Source organism: Ovis aries, chromosome 22 (genome assembly GCF_016772045.2).
Source record: "Ovis aries strain OAR_USU_Benz2616 breed Rambouillet chromosome 22, ARS-UI_Ramb_v3.0, whole genome shotgun sequence".
Lineage (NCBI taxonomy): Eukaryota > Metazoa > Chordata > Mammalia > Artiodactyla > Bovidae > Ovis > Ovis aries.
The window spans coordinates 18,044,437-18,062,897 of NC_056075.1; the positions used below are offsets into that span (position 1 = coordinate 18,044,437).

The following is an 18,461-nucleotide window of genomic DNA, read 5'->3' on the forward strand; positions in this document are numbered from 1 at the left end:
ATAAAAATTCATTTTAGAGTACAGATTAGTGGATTTCGATATGTGTATACAAATTGATAACTGCCAGCACAATCAAGGTACAAGACAGTTTCTTCACCTTAAAATGTTTCCTCCTGCCCTTTTGAAATCAGTCACTTTATTGGACCCACTGACGAAAGCAATCTTTATAATTTTATCTTTCCTAGAATTTTGTTTTAAGAATTATAGGTATATAGTCTTTTATTTTTGACTTCTTTCACTTAGCATAACTTTTAAATATTTATTTCTGATTTTGTATATGACATTTCGTTTCTTTTTATTGCTAAATAAGTCTCTGGGGGCGTGATATGCTGTTATTTATCCATTTTTTCTTTTTAAGTAGAATTTGAATTGTTTTCAGATGTTGGCTATTAGGCTTATTCACCTGTAAGTCTTTGGGCATATATTTTCATTTCTCAGGGATACAATACCTAGAATTGGAATTGCTGGGTAATATTGTAATTGCACATTTAACCTTATAAAATACTGTCATATATTTCACCAAAGTGACTGAAACATTTTTGTGTTTCTATCAGCAGTGTATGGGAATTCCACTGTTGCACATTTTGCCAACATTTTTATATAATTGATCTTTGAAATGTCACCTATTCTGGTAGGTCTGTAGTGGTACCTCATTGTGATTTTCATTTTCATTTCCCTGACGACTAGTGTGTTGAGTGTCTTTCTTTGTACCTATCTCTGTGAAACACAGTATAAATCTCTTGCTTTTTAAAAATACTTGCTAAGCTGTAATAGTTCTTTATATATCCTGTATAAAACTCTCATCAGTTTTTTCTCTTAAAACTCAGGATTTATGTCCTTTCCAAGAAATGTTTGCCTAATCTGGTGTCAGGCACAAGAAAATTTCATATTTTCTTCTGAAGGTTTAGTGATGTTAACTCTTACATTTTGATTTACTATTCATTTCTAGTAAATTTTTGTATATGTTGTATGAGGTAAATATTGAGGTTTATTGTATTCTGTAAGGTGATCCAGTTCCAGCATCATTTGTTGAAAAAATTTCCTCCCCTGCTCCAGATTGAATTATTTTGACATCTTTAAGTCAGTTGATGCTTATATGGTATACCATGTAGGCGTATTTTTGAACTTTGTCCTGTGCCATTGAACTGTATACGTCTATCCTTACATCATACTACAGTGTCTTTATTGCTAATCTTTATATCTTGAAATCAAGTAGTACGAATCCTGTTTGTTTTCTTTTTCAAACTTGCTCTAGATTCTATATGTTTTTAAATTAATTTATCAATTCTTAAAAAAGACCTATTAAGATTTTATTGTTGTGCCAAATCTGTGGATCAGTGTGGAGAGAATTAGCAGTGTTAAACCTTCCAATTTATGATTATGGTTTATCTCATTTTTATGCACATCATGTCTTACTTCCCTTAGCAGTGTTTTGTAGCGTCGGTTTAGCCTGAAGAATTTTATATGGCATTTCTAGTAGTGCAGAAAGATGGCGCTTTTTAGTTGTAGAGAAATGTCACAGAGTAAACCTATTTGGAAACATTTTTAGATGTTTATTTCTTTGTCATTCCCCCAAATGTAATAAAGATAAAAATAAATTATATGGCTTATATATTTTTAGATAACCAGAAGCTTAATACAGAATTTCAGGGCTTTGCTGTTGAAGAAGATCCCGACCCGCTCAGCACATCTTTTTTTCTGCTTTTCGTGATGAGTCGTAAGACCACAAAGTGTTGACAGCTTACTGCAGCTCCCTTCCCCTCTACCTCTCCCTACCACTCTCACAGCTCCCTTAAAAGGGATTTCCTTAGAAGGAGGTTGGAAAAGTGATGCAAACTGGTGAAGCTACCAGAGAGCATGGCAGCTGAAATGGATGGCGTAGTTTTCCCTGAAAGCTGTATGCAGAATTAAGTTTTACACGCACATACATGCACATTGTTCATTTTGCCAACACTAGCGCTTAGAAAACAAACATTTCATAATACTGGAATGTAAAATAATAAATATGTGGGAACTACGTGAGTAAACAACAGAATTTTCAGTTCAGTTCAGTTGCTCAGTCGTGTCTGCTCTTTGCAACCCCATGGACTGCAGCATGCCAGGCCTCCCTTTCCTTCACCACCTCCCAGAGCTTGCTCAAACTCACGTCCATCGAGTTGGTGATGCCATCCAACCGCTTCATCTTCTGTCGTCCCCTTCTTTCCCCGCCTTCAGTCTTTCCCAGCATCAGTCTTTTCCAAGCAGTCAATTCTTTGCATCAGATGACCCAAAAGATTGGAGCTTCAGCTTCAGCATCAGTCCTTCCAGTGAATATTCAGGACTGATTTCCTTTAGGATTGACTGGTTTGATCTCCTGTAGTCCAGTAGAATTTTGAGATCCATTAAATTTTGAGATAAATGTAAAGCAGTTCCTGAAAAAGATGACTGGACATCTTTAAGGATATTGCTTCTTTCTGAATTACTTTCTAAATATAGTACTAATCAGATCGAAACATGTCTTCTTTGGAGAAGTGGTGGTGGTGGGAACAGAATTGACTGAGTGATTTTAAATGCAGTCTGATGGAATAAAGGTTGAATAGCCAGGACATTTCGGAAAATATAAGTGACAAATGGAATTTGCCTTCCCAAATACAAAGACTTACTATAAATATGTAATAGTTTTTAAAGTATGAACTGATGATGCTTTTTTACAGGTCCTTATTAAGGAGAGAGCTTTTAAAAAACGTAATGACTACTCCCTACTCCAGATTTACAGAATCAAAAGCTCTGGGAGTATGTTCTAGGCATGTATGCCTTTAAGAAGCTCATAGTAGGTTCTGGTAGGACAGAATTACCTCTGACTATGAACCAACCAGTCTGCGTAGACTAATTCTTGAATTCTGAGGGAAGCAACCCATAGGTGATATAAATTCCAGTTCTGATCTCGTTTTATTCCTGTTTAGTTCTGGGCCAAGAATTTGTTTGGTAAGGAATGATAATAAATGCAAAGAACAGTGGTTTTTTTGTTTATAGAAGAGTGTGTCATATCATTTTGTTGTTTTTGCCACACAATACATAATGTTTCTTGTTAGAATTCATGTATGGGGGGGGGGCGGGCATCACATGAGTTAACCTCCTGTCTCCTGACTATTTTGTTAGCTTTTTCAGCTCTGTGTCATAGAAACATTCTTGCTCTCGTTGGTCCGTTTAATTTTGGCACGCTTAGCTACAGTGAGGGAGGATGAGCTACGCTTTGTTTATACGTCGCTGTGTAAACTTTTAGCTTCATGGCCAGATGCACTTGAAAAAGATACATGATTTTGTGCTGTGTCTTTCATCTTTGGTTGTAATATGGTTAGGATTGTTTTAATTAAAACAACTATTTGGTGAAAATTATTTTAAAAGAACATATAAACTTGGAAAATAGTTATCGTAAGGGCACAAAGCAAATGGAGAATCATTTGTTCCAAAAAAAAATTAATCTATTTAATCTCTGTAAGAACAAGAGTCTAAGACATTTGAGCTATGACCCACTCCTACTCACTTCCCTGAGCTCAATCTGAGAGAAGCTCTACTCTGAACAGGAGGGGAAAACTGTGGGCATCTTTTATATATTCGGGATTCTTATTGCAGAAACTTTCATCCAGACAGATCAAGTGAAAGGGCCCAGGGCCCCCTTTCCTCACTCAGCCTTTATTGTGAGTGAAGTCTACTGTAGACATAGCAGGCTAAGAATACTAGGCCTCAGTTGCTGGGCCAGGCCTCATCCAAGAAGGGCAAGTTATCTGGCACCCCCACTCACAAAGCACAGATGTCACTCTGAGAGAAGTGAGTCACTCTCCCAGCCCCCAGTTCCTGTGCAGAGTGTCAGAAAGGTTATTCCTAAGGGAGAGGCAGGCCTTAAGAATAGAGACCTCTGTAGCTCTCCTAAGGAGACTAACTTTATTTGAAACAGCTTGTGACAAGTTGTTGAAAATTATGATCTTTGTGGTGAACAGTTAAAAGGAGGCTCATAGTTCCTTGTGCTAATAGCAACAACTGAAATGGCAGACAAGTTAGAAGTTTAAAGAGAGAATCAGAAAAACAGCAAGAAAGTGCCCTCCTGGGGTTCGAACAAGCCTTAAAGACTGGCAACACCCTGCCCCTGCCACGAGGCTCCACTTTTATTGGATCAGACTGAGGTGCAGTTATTCTCCAGGGTGTGGCAAAAATAGTAGAACAGTTAGTAGAGACTGTTATCTGGGTTTGGGATACCACTATAGGCAGACCAACCAGAATCTTATAAAGGAGAGATTCGAGAATAAAACTGCATAAGGGAGCCAAGCTAAACCCATAGTTATTCCTGGTGGACAGAGACTCTGCATGCTTAAGACAGCATCCTCTGAGAAGTGGTATCAGAGGCTGCACACTGCCGGGGAATTAGAGATAAAGATGGACATTTTGAGAAAACAACAAAAGGGTCAATCTATAACTATATTCTCTCCTAACAGTAAACCCCCAGAATGCATGAAGCAAAATGCTACAGAATTGAAGGGAGAAATAGACAATTCAGAATAATAGATGGACACATCAGTAGTCCACTTTCAGTAATGGATAGAGTATCTAGGCAGAAGATCAACAAACCTGGAAGACTTGAACAACTCTATGAATCAACTAAATTTAGTAGATATCTATAGAACACTCCACCAAACAAGAGCAAAATACTCATTCTCTCAAGTGCACATGAAACATTCTCTAGGAGAGTATATCCTGGGCCATTAAAAAAAATAATAAATTTTAAAGAATTGCAATCATACAAAATATGTTTTCCAGTCACAGTGGAACGAAATTGGAAATCAGTTACAGAGTAATGTAAGGAATTCACAAATCTGTGGAAATTAAAGCACTTCTAAGTAACCAGTGGATCACAGAAGAAATCACAAAGGAGTAGAAAATAGTTTGAGATAAATAAAAGCGAAACCAAAACATACCAAAACTTATGAGATATAGCTGTCAGTACTTAGAAGGCAATTTATAGCTACGAATGCCTACGTTAAATGAAAAAGCTTTCAAATCATTATACTAACTGTCCACTTTGGGACTAGAAAAAGAAGAGCAAATTAAACCATAAGTAAGCAGAAATAAGGGCATGAGTAGAGCAGAAATAAATAGTAAAATAGAGAATATCGTCATAACTAAAAGTTGGTTCTATGAAAATGCCGATAGTTGAGAAACCCTTATTTAACGCCGATCAGAGTAAAAAGAAGATTCAAATTACTAAATCACAAGTTGATACGGGGAAATCGCCACTGACCTTACAGCAATAAAAAGGATTATAAGAGGAGTACAATTGATAATATGTGTGCCAGAAGATTAGATAATTTAGATAAAATAGGTACATGCTTACAAAGACACAGACTACTGAAACTGGCACAAGAAGAAATAGAATATCTGATCGGACATATGTTGCAGATTGAATTGTGTCCCCCTTTCCCCCCAAAAAGAAAATGCTGAAGTTCCAATCCCTGGTACCTGTGAGTGTTAGTCGCTCAGTCTTGTCCAACTCTTTGTGACTCCATGGACTATAGAGCCCGCCAGGCTCCTCTATCCATGAAATTCTCCAGGCAGAAATCCTGGAGTGGGTAAGCTATTCCCTTCTCCGAGGCATCTTCCTGACCCAGGGATTGAACCTGGGTTTCCTGTATTGCAGGCGGATTCTTTACCATCTGAGCAACCAGGGATGCCTTAAGACATTTGGAAATGAGGTCTTTGCAGATGTAATGAAGTCAAGATGAAATTTTACTGGATTTGGTTGGGCCATAAATCCAGTGACTGATATCCTTATAAAGAGAGTTGGAAAGACAGACACACATAACATAGGGAAGAAGGCGATGTAAAGATGGAGGAAGAAATTGGAGTTACACTGTCACAAGCCAGGAAACACCAAGGATTGCTAGAAACTAACAGAAGCTAGAAAGAGGCAAGAAAGGATTCTCCTCTTGAGCCTTCAGAAGGAGCAGGCCCTGGAGACCCCTTGATTTTAGACTTCTAGACTCCAGAGCTCTGAGACAAGTACCTTTCTACTGTTTTTAAGCCACCCAGTTTGTGATAGTAGTTACATTAATAATGTGTATAATTAATAATATGTGTGTTAGTCACTCAGTTGTGTTTGAATCTTGGCAACCCCTGGACTGTAGCCCTCTAGGCTCCTTTGTCCATGGGATTCTTCAGGCAAGAATACTGGAGTGGGTTGCCATTCCCTTTTCCAGGAGATCTTCCCAACCCAAGGATTGAACATGGTATTCCCACATTGCAGGCAGATTCTTTACCATCTGAGCTACCAGGGAAGCCCATATTAATAGTAGCTCTAGGAAATTAATATGACCCAGAACAAGTAGAGATTGAATTAGTAATTTTAAAATATTCAGGAAAAAAAAGCATATGGCTAGTTCACTGATGATTTCTACCAGATATTTTTTTAAAAGAATGAATACCAATTCTTCACAAACTTGGCTAAGATATAAAGAAAGAACATTTCTTTATTCTGTGAGGCCAGTATTATTTGAAAACCAAAACCAGGCAAAGACATCATACAAAAACTACAGACCAGTAGCACTAGTGTGTAAAACTACACACTAGTATAATCACAAAAAATCCTTAACAAAATATTACCAAACCAAATCTAACAGTGTATAAAAACTGTTATACACCACCGTTAATTTGAGATTTGTCTTAGGAATGCAAGGTTGGTGTAACACCACAAAATCAATTAATTTGTAATACAGTGTATTAATAAAACAAGTGACAGGAATCGCATGGTCATCTCAGTAGATGCCTCCCAAATCCAATACCTGCTCATCATAAAAATGCCCTGCAAACTGGAATAGCAGGGCACTTCATCAGCCCTACCTACAGAAATGTACAGCTGATACATCTGTTGTTATTGTTTAGTCACTAGGTCATATCTGACACTTTTGCAGCCCTATGGACTGTAGCCTGTCAGGCTCCTCTATCCATGTTTTCCCAGGCAGGAATACTGGAGTGGGTTGCCATTTCCTTTCCAAGGGGATCTTCCTGATCCAGGGATTGAACCCACATCTCTTTCATTGGCAGACAAATTGTTTACAGCCGAGCCCCCGGGGAAGCACAGCTCACATCACACCTAATAGTAAAAGACTGAACAGTTTCCCCTAAAATCAGGTGACCACTTCTCTGTTTGGTGTTTTACAACAGGTTCTAGCTTTGGAAGTTAAGTGATAAGAAGAAATGAAAATTATCCCGATTATTAAAGAGGAAATAAAAGTGATATTATAGGTAGAAAATCCTAAGGAATCTATAAAACACTATCAGATTTAACCAGAATCAGCAGAGTTGCAGAATACAGCTTTTTTTTTAATAGTTGAATTTCTATACATTATCAGTGAACAGTCTAAACATGAAATTAAGAAAATTCCATTCACAATAGCATTAAAAATAAATATTAGAAAGAAATTTTATCAAGTGTAAGACTCATACACTGTGAATGACAAAATATTGTTGAAAGAAAGATGTAGATTAATGAAAAGACATGCCGTGTTCATGGATAGGAAGTCTCAATACTGTGAAGATGGCATTTCACCCCAAATGATCTGCATGTTCCCTGTCCAGACCCTAGCTGGTTTCTTTGCAGGAATTGCCAAGTTAATGATAAATTTCATAGGAAGATCCAAGGGACTCTGAAGAGCCAAAACAACCTTAGAGCAAATTGACAGGTCTTGCACTTCCCAGTTTCAAAACTTACCACAAAACTGTAATGATAAACACAGTGTGTACTGGCATAAGAACAGGTATATAGAGATTGATGGTACAGAATTGAGATGCAGAAGTTAACTTTATTGCTGGTGATTTTTCACAAAGGAAGTTGGACCCCTTCCTTATACCATACAGAAAAATTTAGTCGAAATGGATTTTGGACCCAAAAGTAAGTCCTAAAATGGTAAAGCGACCCCATGGAGTAGCCCGCCAGACCCGTCCATTCTATGGAGAACGTCCATGGAATTCTCCAGGCAAGAGTACTAGAGTGAGTAGCCATTCTCTTCTCCAGGGGATCTTCTGAACCCAGGGAGTGAACCCGTGTCTCCCGCATTGCAGGCAGATTATTTACTGTCTGAGCCACCAGGGAAGCCCTTTTAGAAGAAAATGTAGGAGTAAATATTCACAGTCTTGGGTTAACCACTAGTTTTTTTAGATACAATAGCAAAAGCACAAATGGCCAAAAAGAAAAAAGACAAATTGGGATTCATTAAAATTAAAAAAGTTTCGTATTGTTAAAATAGTATCAGTGAAGGGTTGAGAAAGCGCACGGATGGGAGAAAATATTTGCAAGTTATATATCTGATAATGAACTTGTATCCAGAATATCAAAAATTCTTAGCTCAGCAAAAGATAAATGTGGTGTTGGTTTAGTTGCTAAGTCGTATCCAACTCTTTGCAATCCCATGGACTGTAACCCTCCAGGCTCCTCTGTCCATGGCATTTCCCAGGCAAGAGTACTGGAGTGGGTTGCCATTTTCTTCTCCAGGGGATCTTGCTGACCCAAGGATCAAACCCACAGACCTGTGTATTCTACATCGCAGGCAGATTCTTTACCCCTGAGCCACCAGAGAAACCCCAAAAGATAAATAGCCCAGTTGAAAACCAAGCAAACTGTGTGAGTATGTATTTCTCTGAAGGAGATATTTGAATGGCCAGTGGGCTTCCCTGGTGCCTCAGATAGTAAAGAGTCCACCTACAGTGCAGGAGACCCAGGTTCAATCCCTGGGTGGGGAACATCCCTCGGAGAAGGTGTGGCAGTGCACTCCAGTATTCTTGCCTGGAGAATTCCACAGACAGAAACCTGGTGGGCTCCAGTCCAGGGAGTCACATAGCGTTGGACACAAGTGAGTGACTATCACTTTAATTTTCAAGCAAACAAAAAGATGCTTAACACCAGTAGTCATTAGGAAAATGCAAGTCTAAATCATGAGATATCACTTGTTACATATTAGGATGGGTGTAATCAAAAAATTACAAATATCCATGAGTATGTGGAGTGGAAACCCTCATTACTGTTGGAAATGTCAAGTGGTACACAACTTCAGACATGGTTTGACACTTCTTTAAAATGGTAAGATAGTTAACCACGTGATCCAGAAATTACACTCCTACCAAGAGAAATTAAAATATATATCCACACAAAATTTGACATGGATATTAAAAGCAGCACTGTTCATATCACAGTAGGCAAAAGTAGAAACAACATAAAAGTTCATCAGCTGATGAATGGTTAAAATGTTTAGCCTTACAGTGGTATGTTATTTGGCAGTAAAAGGAAGTAGATATTGATACCTGCTACAACTTGAATGAACCTTGAAAACATTATTCTAGGGAAAAGAAGTCAGTCACCAAAACCCAAATATTGTTTAACTGTGTGAAATTTCCAGAACAGATAAGTCTGTTAGTGGTTGACTAAGGTTGGGAAAATGGAGAGTGACTGTTACTGAATATAGGGTTTCCTTTGGGGGTACAGAAATGTTCTAAAGTTAGATTATGGTGATGGTTCTGCTATGGATATACTGAAACATTGAATTTTACTTTAAATGAGTGAATTGTATGGTGTGTGAATTACAAACAGTGAAACTATTTACAAAACAAAATGAATAGATATGACTACAATTATTATGAACCAACTAAAAAGTAAGCTGTATATTTCAGAGTACAAATTGATAAAATTTGTAAATGTTTGAATCAAGAAAGGACATGTAGCAGTTGCCTTACTGAATTCTAGATTAGTTGCTCTATGTTGATTTAGGTTAGAAAGTAGCCTGAATGCTACATTAAACATAAAGTGTAAATAATTCTGTTCAAAGTTAATTATACTGACTAAATATAGGGCTAAGGACACTTAAATAGTTACTCCATGTAATGTCTGATTTTTAAAAATCAATAAACAATGAATGGCATTGAAGTGTAATAATGCAAATAAGGATTTTATCAAACTCTCTAATACCTGTTCCTGATACATTTTAAATGTTAAATTTATATCAAAATTAGATTGTGATTCATTTTTAAAAGTTACTTTCTTAATAATTTCCTTCATCCATAGAAGAGAATGTTGGCAAAGAGAACTGTAATAAAGGTTTTTATAATGATTTGTAACACTTAAAATATTTTAAGAAATTTTAAACTAATGTGGCAAACGTACAATGTCGTACAGAAAATGTTAAGAAATCATTGTTTTAGTTTGAGTGTGCAAGAGAGTTCTTCATAGTGAACTATTTGTTTACGATGTATAATGTCCTTCCAAAAAACATAGTTTGAATTGCACTGTTGACACAGTTGAGTCATGGGGAAATCATGGACAGTAGATGGCATATATCATTGGGTGTGTTTAATTTTTGAGGAAATCACTTGTGAATTGCAATGTGCCTTGAACGTTTACTTCCTTTTCACTGTGCCAAGGTATGTCCCGTTTTCTTTTAGTATTTAGAGCACTTTAAAGTTTTTCATGATGCAAGTAAGTGCATGTGTTGATGCATTGCAGTGAAGTAAATTATAAGCACTGGAACTCAAAATATGTACTTTGTTTTTCTTTATACTCTGTTTTCTGTCATCATAATTTACTATTTATTAACTGCAAAGGTGGAAGTGAGTACAAAGCATTGTCAGCCTAGACCAGGTCTCCTGCCATCTGAGAGCATATTCTGAGAGGCATCTAGAATGGCATTTTGAAAGTTTGATCAGGACCCACATTTTTATATTACAAACATTCAAGCATATATATAGATATATATAATGTTGAAATGTTTACCCTTAAGATAGCGAAGTGTTTAACTCTTTTAATACAATGCATTCTATTTTTCAATTTTTTTTTCCTAGTGCTAGTTTTGACCCATTAATTTCACGGCCCCCTAAAGATTTGAAAGCTACCATTTGTAAAATAGTACTCTAGGGACAGAATTATGAAGTCAAGTACCTTATTTTTGAGTTTCTCTCGTAATGGCCCTTAAAGAAAGTGTTTTGTGTCTGGAGAAAACAGGTTATGCTGGTAGGGCGAACATGATTCTCAAATGAGATTTGGTGTTTAAGATACCTTTTCATGTGAGTTAGATACCTTTTCATGTGAGTTGGGTTGTCTGTAAACTGTTGGTATAAATGTAATAAGAACCAATGCATTTGAATGCTCAAAGAAATTTTCCTTTTGGTAATTATAGTTTAATTAGAGTTAACCTACAAAATTAAGCAAAATTCATAATCAGAAAACACCCCAAATAATCTTTTATATTCATTTTGCTTTTATACTTTTGTGGCGATAAATACTATCCTGACTTGAAGTTCTAAAATATTTGAATTGTATTAAACTGATTTATCTGTTATTAACATTTGTCTTTGATTTTGGATCTCTGCTTTTGATATTGAATGGGGAAGGATTTTTGTGCAAACATTTCATCAAATATTTTTGCAGGGACACTTAGTCGGTCTGGATGAGCCAGCTTCGGGAGCTGGGCAAGAAGCTCTGCTTAAACAAGAGCAAGCAAAAATCATTCGATTCGAGAGACAAGCAGAAGAGTTCCTCAATGCAGTCTTTTGTAGAAAAGGTTGGTTCCAGTGAAGAATGACATTTAGTATCTGCTTGTCTTATCTTAGTCTCCTTAATTTCAATGTCCGTTTTTAAAAGAGTTAATTTTAAACACATTTTTCTTTATTGATAGTATACTTTATAATTTTCTATATTCCTTTGGTCAAGGTAAATTGGAATGGGTAATGCACCCCTCTCCCTCCTTTTAGCTGTGCAGTGATGGTGCCATGTAAGATTTAGTTAAATAATTCTTAAAATTATTATGAATGTGTGAAAATTGTAAGGTCTCAGTAGTTCTGTATTTGTTAGACAAATTTTCTTAGCTAAACAGTCACTGTTGGGAGTTCGTTGATAGTCTAGTGGTTAGGATTCCAGGCTCCCATTGCCATGGCCCAGGTTCATTCCCTAGTCAGAGAACTAAGAATCCCACAAGCTCACAATATGGCCCCCCCCCCAAAAAAAAAGAAGTCACTATTTTAGTCACTGATAACCATAAAACTGTATAGAATTTTAATAATTCCTCATTGAAATTTCATTTGGAGGAAAAAATTTTATCTTAAAATTAGATCTGCAAACTTTTTTTTCTCCTTGATACAGCCTTGTTTTACTAAAAAATTTAAGTATTAAAATTAAAGAAATTCTTTCTAAATGAATTTGTTTTCCTTATTTACGCCATGTCTCTAGTTCCTCCCATGTCTCTAGTTCCACAATGGTGATTACTATGATAGGCTCTAAAGTTTTTTTTTATTTAATCTTCAGCAGACTCAATGATTCTATTTTCTTTAATATTTCTCCATATGTTCTGGTTTACACCTCTCATTCCTTTGAAAGTAGCCTTCTCTTTTCCAAAATCTGAAGGGTAATGTTTGTCTATACAGTAGTTATAAGTCTGATAAGTGCAGATTCCAACGGGTTAGTTACATACACTTGGAGACTAGCTGAGCTTCTGTTTAATGTGATCGATATTTTCAAAAGGGAGTGTGAAGTAAAGTGACATACGAAATTAAGGAGTACAGAAGGGTTTTGTTTTCAGAGGCACTTTTTCCCCTCCTTCTTCCATCAGATCTCCAGATAAAATTAAATCTTTTACTACATCCTCACTTCCTTTAATATCCTCTAGTACCCTCTGACCTCGAGCTCCCAACCAAGGCCTCCATGCTCACCATTTCATTTCCATAAAATACCCTGATTCCAAAGCTATGTTCAAAACGTTAGGTTTATGAACATTTGAGTGTTTTATTAAAGTAACTCACATTTAAAGTATAAATGACTGATATATCAGTTGTGAGTTTATTAACTAAATAAAATATCTTTCCAGCTTCTCTGCTGTTCCTCTCCTTTAGGAAGTGTACATGGGTCTAATGCTGTAGGAAACGTCATTAACTGAAAAGAGGAACTCCTCTTCCTAATTTACATGGAGGAACCAACCACTTTCCACTCTGCTTAGGGGGAGTTAGTGAGGTTAATGACAAGCAGATTCTTGAAGAGATTTCTAGCCTGCTTCTCTACTAGTCCCATCCCTTTGTTGTATAGGAATAATGTAGGTTAAAGTTCTTGTGTTTTTACCCAAAAATTAAATTTAGGGGTACATACCCTTTAGAGGAGGAATTCTTACCTTGGAATAGGTCTTGAGAGATGAAAATCCTCTGAAATTGTAAAATTGTTTGTATATTTGTCTGTATACTGGCATATGATGCTTAGAAAAAGAAATACTGCTTTGCAGTTGGAAGTTTCCCCTTTATGTATTAATATTGTTACTTTTAGATTTTTTATTAATCCTCTTGGGAGTGTCTCAAAAATGGGCATTTGTAGGCTTAAAATTGATACCAAAAAATGTTCCAGAGATGTAACAGGCAATTTAATCTAAGGAGAATATTTTGTTTTTAATAAATAAGATATTTGGATTTAGTAATTTGTTTCCAGAGTATTACAAATTGTTTAAATAATTGAGTATGAAAAGGTTATCTGTAGCTAGGTAGGAACATTAGTTTAAATAAAAGTAGGTTTTTGTGGTATGGAGTCTATATAATAAATTCCAATTTAAGGACAGTACAGCTGTCATAATCATTTCTTTTCATCTGGCTTTGTCACTTGTCTTAGAAAATTTCACACTTTCCTAAAAGTTAGATTTGCATTTTAAAAACATAGCAGGTGGCTATGATGTAGCATTCGCGTGCTTTTCTGTAGTTTTAACTTTGACCTGATATATTGTTTTTATTTGACTCAGTTGTGCATGTTTCCCTGAGGGTGGCTAGGTTTATAGATGTTGTGTTTTAAGCAAATTAAAGAATGAAAAATTTTCAAGAGACAAAGCAGGAAATGATCTTTGATCATAATCATGAACTGTTTCATGATTATAGTAGTTCTTCAACAGAGAGGCAGAATATGCTACAGACATTTAAAGATCAAAAGTAGCAATTTATGGTTTGTATCCTAAAATCTTTGACTCTTTGCAAGTCTGTTTAATATTTATTAATCTAGTTAAACATAGAGATACCTCATAAATTCATTTTGCTTCCTGTTTGGAAGCTTTCTTCTTCATGTATTATTTTCCAGCTTTTCAGAGGATAAAAAGATATAGTAACATATTAAAACTTAAAATTATATACATTCAGAGGATTTTATGTTATGGAAGGAAAAAAAGTTAAATGACTTTCTGCTTAATAAGAAATTCTAATAAGAAAACTCAGAGTAGAGGTTGAAAAAAGCAATACATGGCTAAAATGGTCATTAGAGCATTTAAGGAACCACTGTCAGTGATGGTAGTAACTTCTGAACCTTAATTACCTAGTTGAATATGTTTATTCTTTAACCATCTAGCATACCCATAGTCTTTTTTATAGAGAGGAAACTTAAGATTGAAAATACTTTATAGTAGAACAGAAATGTTATTATTGATAGAACAAACCTTATTAAACCCCAGAGAATTAAATATTCTGACTTTAGGATATGACTGTCTTCTGATACTGAATATTGTCCTTCAGGAAAAAAATTTGTTCTTGGGAGTCCTGTTTGATTTTAATGATGTGTTTGGTTTTTAGATTTTAGTGATAAATTAATAGCAATTAGTCAGTTTTTCTGACTAATCAAGGTTCCTTACAGCTCCAAAATACTATAGGTAAAGTAACTGACCTTCTGTGGTTAAATCTTTAAAAGAGTAAGGAAACTCAGGTTTTCTGAGACCCATCTTCTAAAGCCTAGGAAGTGTAGGAAGGAAGTATAAAATATGGGTGGAACATTTTAATCAAGGGTCTATCACTAGCCATTTGTACAAAATTGAACAGGCCATTTACTCTTTAGATCACGGTTATTGCATTTGTTGCTTTTTTTTTAAGAACTGTTTGTTGACTGTTTTGATATTGATCCATTTATTAGTCAACTAAATACAAATGCATACTTCGCACCAAGGTTAGGTGCTGAGAGTACAGGAGTAAACAGACATTAACTCTGCTTTTCTCAAACAACGTTTAATCTCCCTGATAGTGTGTTAGTGACAGAGACGTGATGATAATATATTTATGCAAAATGTTTTCCCTTTTATTTTACTTTCAGGGTCCCTTCCAGTCCTGAAGGTTTTATAAGTTAGTGAATTCATATGGTCTTTATTTTAAAATTAACATTGGCTAGAAATTGATAACTTAGATGTTTATTACTTCCTTTTCTATTGTGTTCAGTGGTTGGTAGAGCATAAAGAACTTACCGAAAGTAACTTGGTCTTAAAGTTTTGAGGTTTGACATTTAAACTCCTAGCCTAGAGATTCTAGAAGTGTAGTCCCCAGACCAGCAGCATCTAGAAACTTGTTGGAAACACCAATTCCTGAACTTACTCTACAACTGCTAAATCAGTAACTCTGGAGAAAGGACCCAGCAATCTCTTTTTACAAACCCTCAAAGTGGTTGTGATGAGTATTAAAATGTGACATCTGTTGCCCTGGCCTATCATGAATCTTAAGTACCTCCTTTTATAATGTTGATATACCTGCAGTCTTTTAGCAGAAAGTGTTCATTCTTCAGTAATATAGGAAGATAATGGTTGAAGGATCTAGGGGAAACCAGATGTGATCGATAGGTGGTAAAGAGGGGAGTAATCATTTCATTAAAAAGGGGTTTGGGGATTTCTGTATCAGGTAAGTGATTCTTACCCATATGATATACTATTTGTTATCCCTTTATTTGACTTCATATTCGGGGGCGGGGGTGGTATGTAGAAATAATTTTATTAAAAGTTTATTTTTAAAAATCAACTTTTATAAGCCTGCAGATTAAAAATATAGCTCTGAGGGAATACTATTTTTAGGATATTGCATTTTAAGAAAGAAAAATAAAATGAAATTTTGTTTGCTTGAAAGCTGTCTCTTTTTAGTACATTGTCCCACTTTAAAAGTAAATAAATCTTTGTTTACAGACAGTCCCTGGGTCTCCGACCCCAATATTCCCCTAGTGGCCCGTGAGATCATGCAGCGAATGATCCAACAATTTGCTGCTGAATATACCTCAAAAAATAGCTCTACTCAGGACCCCAGCCAGCCCAATAGCACAAAGAACCAAAGCCTGCCGAAAGCATCTCCAGTCACCACCTCTCCCACGGCTGCAACTGCTCAGAACCCTGTGCTCAGCAAGCTTCTCATGGCTGACCAAGACTCACCTCTGGACCTTACTGTCAGAAAGTCTCAGTCAGAACCTAGCGAACAAGGTACGGTTTGATGTCAAGATCTCCTCTGTCCAATAGAATACTTCTAGTTTGGGGAGAAAAAAAGGTATTGGCATGTAGAGCATCACTAATGTGATTTTTAAATTATTCTGGACTCTGCAGTGATAGAGAAGAAGTGGCTACCTTACCCATCAGTAGTTCATAGCCATGATTGATGTACCACCTGGGAACGTTAGGTGGTTATATTGTTACTTGATATTTATATAAGTATTGCATACTTTACAAAGCGTTGTCATATCCATTGTTTTTAAAATCCTTTTGAAAAGTTAACTTTCCCCTCTTTCCATCAGTGTTTAGGATTAGCACCTACCTGAGAAATAAATACATCTTGTTAGGTAGGAGTTAAACTCTGCATGTGAGATCATGAGGCAAAAATATATATTACTTGCATTTTTAAAAAACTCGGGGGATTAGAAGTATTGAGAAGATAGTAGAAACACTTTGGGTTGTTAAAATATATTCAGTATTTTATAAATACACATACATACACTGTGTTATGAACTAGTTAGAATATTTTCAAAAGGTAGTCTGTTGGTGAGGGTGCCAATTAAGAGATTGAGAGGGTATCAGTTTTGCAGAGCAGCTATTTCTTGAGTCTTTGGAAAGGTACTCTCTTACGTATATCTTTGTTGCTTTGTGATCTCATTTTACCTTTACTTTCACAAAGATGAAGCAAGCATTTCAACTTGGCCACTGTTTGAACCGCTACAAGTTATAAATTAGTGATATCTGTATTACTGAGATGCCATAGATGTCTCATAAAAGTGTGAATTTAATGGTGAGAAATAGATTTATTTTTCAAAGTAAGTAAGTTTAATTCATGTAGGAATCTCTTTGAAAGAACTTTATTTTGCTCGTTTTAAGTAGTTTATGAAGTAATGACATTTAATGGGCTGGCTTTAGTTGCTTATTAAAGAATATTTTTTGAATAGTTTTCCTTTGCCTTCTTTCTCTTTCTGTGAGTGAACAGCAGTCAAAATCTCTAAAATTTCCTAGCAGGAGACCTTCTAGACCTCCTTTGGTTACTATGTTGTTTATAAAGTTATTTTTTTCCATTTTATAGAGAATTTTCTTTACCACAGATTGGTAGTTTTCATTAACAGTCTATTTACTCTAAACGTTGCATTTCAAACTTCAGGTTTACACTAGGAGAATGATGGCATAGAGGTTGTGTCTAAAATATTAATAATGGAGATTAACATACAAAGATACACATTAGTCTGATCTAACTTCTTATAGCAAGTGTTACACTTGAAAGGTATGTTGTGTTGCCAGCAGGAGAAATTTGCGCTAGATGATAGGATTATAGTACATCAACTTCAAATGAAACCTTTCTAAAGTTATTTTTCCTAACGAATTTTAATGTATTTTCAACTTAAATCACAATTTTTCAGTGGTAGATTTGAAGTATGTTGCCTATAATATGATTAGACTATGAAAATAATACTGTCTTTGGTTGGAAATATTTTACATAGTGCATTTTCTTACTAGGAATCTAATTGGATTAGATCTCTAATGGAATACTTGGTTCTATAAGATTTCAGTTTATGTTTTTAGAAATATTAGTGGCTCTAAGAGACAACATGGTGTCCTTACTTTGTGTGAGTTGTGGGCTTTTTTTGGTTTATAAACTGAGTTGCAGTGAAATAGGGAGCTACAGTGAAATAGGGAGTTACCTGACATCGGGAGTTACAGTGTCCTCAGACACAAGTCCTGAGAGAGTTCTGTATTGGCGTGGTCTTTAATATAGCCAGATAGCAGGCCTCTCTGCCTACCAACTGAAAATCAGAGGCATTGAGTATTCCAGTTTCAAACAGAACAGCAGCCTTAAAAGTTATCCAGACTATGAGTTTTCTTTTCTAGACATGTCTGCAGGGGAAAAAATGGCTTTTGGATAGAGTTAAAGTCTTCTATTTTATGTTCTAATAACATGAATTTGTGATTTTTATAGTAAAAGAAAGAAATGATTATTCCCCCAAGGCTCCCATCAGTATCGAGGCCGTGTTATTCTTCTTTCTTTCCTTAAACTTTGCCATCAATTTATAGTAGCTTATTAATTGAAAAACCTTGCCTTTGTAAATATGAGCAAGTAAATTTTGAATCTCTGCTGATTTTCCCCAAAAGCTTGAATCCAAATAGACAGACTTTTGCAGATATGTCCCAAATAGTAATTTGAATATGTGCAAAGTATAAACA

The 18,461-nt window shown here is 35.7% G+C and overlaps 1 protein-coding gene across 15 annotated transcripts in view; it reads left to right on the forward strand.

Moving 5' to 3' along the window:
* The window catches only part of LCOR (ligand dependent nuclear receptor corepressor), a 133,853-nt gene that overhangs the window by 74,609 nt on the left and 40,783 nt on the right, over positions 1–18,461 (forward strand). For 13 of the 15 annotated variants that reach the window (XM_042238575.2, XM_027960251.3, XM_042238574.2 and 10 more), the window contains 2 exons: positions 11,441–11,573; positions 15,960–16,247. The exons of 1 other annotated variant lie outside the window; for it this stretch is intronic. In XM_042238575.2, coding sequence (XP_042094509.1) covers positions 11,441–11,573; positions 15,960–16,247 — 421 coding nt within the window. The remainder of the gene's footprint in view (positions 1–11,440; positions 11,574–15,959; positions 16,248–18,461) is intronic. One more of the 15 variants, XM_060405108.1, reaches the window with a different exon arrangement.